Genomic DNA, 2,922 nt, shown 5'->3' with positions numbered 1-2,922 from the left:
CTGTACAGGATGTGGGGGTGGGACATTCTTTCTGCACAGGATGTGGGGGTGGGTCATTCTCTATGTCTAGGAATTGGGCATGGGTCATTCTTTCTGTACAGGATGTGGGGGTGGGATATTCTTTCTGCACAAGATGTGGGGGTGGGACATTCTTTCTGCACAGGATGTGGGGGTGGGACATTCTTTCTGCACAGGATGTGGGGGTGGGATATTCTTTCTGCAGAAGATGTGGGGGTGGGACATTCTTTCTGCATAGGATGTGGGGGTGGGTCATTCTCTATGTCTAGGAATTGGGCATGGGTCATTCTTTCTGTACAGGATGTGGGGGTGGGTCATTCTCTATGTCTCGGAATTGGGCATGGGTCATTCTTTCTGTACAGGATGTGGGGGTGGGTCATTTTTTCTGTACAGGATGTGGGGGTGGGACATTTTTTCTGTACAGGATGTGGGGGTGGGTCATTTTTTCTGTACAGGATGTGGGGGGGGTCATTCTTTCTGTACAGGATGTGGGGGGGAATACAAAATGGATACAGCCGCACACTAAATGCCATCAATGTTTAAGGGAACTCTGGTACTGCATTACTGCTATATGAAAAAATGAGATTTTTAGTTTATGAATTGGCCAATGCATGTAAGCCCGGAAACCAAACGGCAAGGTAAATCTCAATATTCCGGGTCCCTAACTAAAATGCCACTATCTAGGTTAAAAACATCCTTGTCTGGGCAGCTAGACTAAAAATCTAACTTGAAATGCCACTATCTGGACTAACCTCCATGTCCGGGCAGCTAGGACTCCTGGTATAAGGATTGTGAACACAGCCTGGTTTATAGGGCGGAGTGCTCAGTCAGAAAGCTGCCCAGACAAGGGTGTGCATTGGCCAATTCATAAACTAAAAATCTCATTTTTTCATATAGCAGTAATGCAGTACCAGAGTTCCCTTATACATTGATGGCATTTAGTGTGCGGCTGTATCCATTTTGTATTTGCTAGGTTTTTTTCAGCTGGCACCTATACACACTTGTAGGATGTGCAGGTCAGTCTTTTGAAATATTTGTAGGATGTGGGGGGGGGTGTTATTATTTCTGTACAGGATGTGGGGGTGGGACATTCTTTCTGCACAGGATGTGGGGGTGGGTCATTCTTTCTGTACAGGATGTGGGGGTGGGACATTCTTTCTGTACAGAACGTGGGGGTGGGATATTCTTTCTGCACAGGACGTGGGGGTGGGTCATTCTTTCTGTACAGGATGTGGGGGTGGGACATTCTAAGATGTGGGGGTGGGACATTCTTTCTGTACAAGATGTGGGGGTGTGTCATTCTTTCTGTACAGGATGTGGGGGTGGGACATTTTTTCTGTACAGGATGTGGGGGTGGGACTTTCTTTCTGTACAGGATGTGGGGGTGGGTCATTCTTTCTGTACAGGATGTGGGGGTGGGATATTCTTTCTGTACAGGATGTGGGGGTGGGATATTCTTTCTGTACAGGATGTGGGGGTGGGACATTCTTTCTGCACAGGATGTGGGGGTGGGATATTCTTTCTGCACAGGACGTGGGGGTGGGTCATTCTTTCTGTACAGGATGTGGGGGTGTGTCATTCTTTCTGTACAGGATGTGGGGGTGGGACATTTTTTCTGTACAGGATGTGGGGGTGGGACATTCTTTCTGTACAGGATGTGGGGGTGGGTCATTCTTTCTGTACAGGATGTGGGGGTGGGATATTCTTTCTGTACAGGATGTGGGGGTGGGATATTCTTTCTGTACAGGATGTGGGGGTGGGATATTCTTTCTGTACAGGATGTGGGGGTGGGACATTCTTTCTGCACAGGATGTGGGGGTGGGATATTCTTTCTGCACAGGATGTGGGGGTGGGACATTCTTTCTGCACAGGATGTGGGGGTGGGATATTCTTTCTGTACTGGATGTGGGGGGGTGTCTCTTTACGAGAAGTGGGCTTGAGTCATTGTCTGGGAAATGCAGGTGAGTCTCTGTCTCTGGTCCCTCTCTTCTCTCTACTAATATGCATAAAGACATTGCACTGACACAGGCTTTACGGGAAGGGCAGGATTCATGGATGCTGAATATGAGGGGAAATGCGGTTCATTTTTGTCAGCAATATGAGTGGGTAGCAAACTACAGAGGATGGGAATCAGGACAGTTTCTGGATACACAAGTACAATTGTAAATTGGAGGTTAAGGTCAACAACACGAGGCTTTGCAATGGTTTGGGGTGAGATGATGGGCTCATTATTCCTTTTTGTTTAAATCAAGAGTAAAAAGTTCTTGCGTTTCTTGTACTTCTTCCATTAGAGTGGTAGATTTGTCCTCATGGCTGAATTTTAATCGTCCTTATAAATCGATGTATGGCATGTCGGATCTCCTTTGTGAGGACACCATACACCACTGGATTGAGAGCTGGAGGCAGAAGATGATGGAGAAGAGAAAGGACCACATGTACTGGTCGGGGGATCTCCTTTACTGCTCGATTAGACACTATAGTTGTGGCGATTGTGATGTAGAACATGGACATGACGATGAAGTGAGAGCCACAGGTACGGAAAGCTTTGGAGGCAGCAGTGAAGGAACGAGCCACCACCACTGTGCGTAGAATGATGAAGTACGATATGATGATGAGCAGAACATCACTGCCACCCACCAGAATGAAGATCACCAGGCCATAGATGCTGCTGGAAGTGTTGTCATTGCAGGCCAGTTTTTCTACAGACATGTTCTCACAATAACAATGATGAATTTCTCGGTTGGAGCAGTAATCCAGATTCACCGCTAGCAGAGGCATGGGCAAGGCCACAGCCGTGTTTCTGACCAGAATGAAGACACAAGCTTTTGCCATAAATTGTTTTGTGATGATAGAAGAATAATGAAAAGGATTACAAATGGCCACATAGCGGTCATAAGCCATGAT

The 2,922-nt window shown here is 46.9% G+C and overlaps 1 protein-coding gene across 1 annotated transcript in view; it reads right to left on the bottom strand.

Moving 5' to 3' along the window:
* Positions 1 to 1,750: 1,750 nt before the first annotated feature.
* The window catches only part of LOC142290785 (olfactory receptor 56A4-like), a 101,634-nt gene continuing 100,462 nt past the window's right edge, over positions 1,751 to 2,922 (bottom strand). The window contains exon 2 of the mRNA XM_075334786.1: positions 1,751 to 2,922. This exon is cut by the window's right edge and continues 380 nt beyond it. Coding sequence (XP_075190901.1) covers positions 2,326 to 2,922 — 597 coding nt within the window. The 3' untranslated portion in view covers positions 1,751 to 2,325.

This window comes from Anomaloglossus baeobatrachus, chromosome 2 (assembly GCF_048569485.1).
Source record: "Anomaloglossus baeobatrachus isolate aAnoBae1 chromosome 2, aAnoBae1.hap1, whole genome shotgun sequence".
Taxonomy (NCBI): Eukaryota; Metazoa; Chordata; class Amphibia; order Anura; family Aromobatidae; genus Anomaloglossus; species Anomaloglossus baeobatrachus.
The sequence above is the reverse complement of the archived record's forward strand: the minus strand, read 5'-3'. Positions and strand labels throughout refer to the sequence as shown.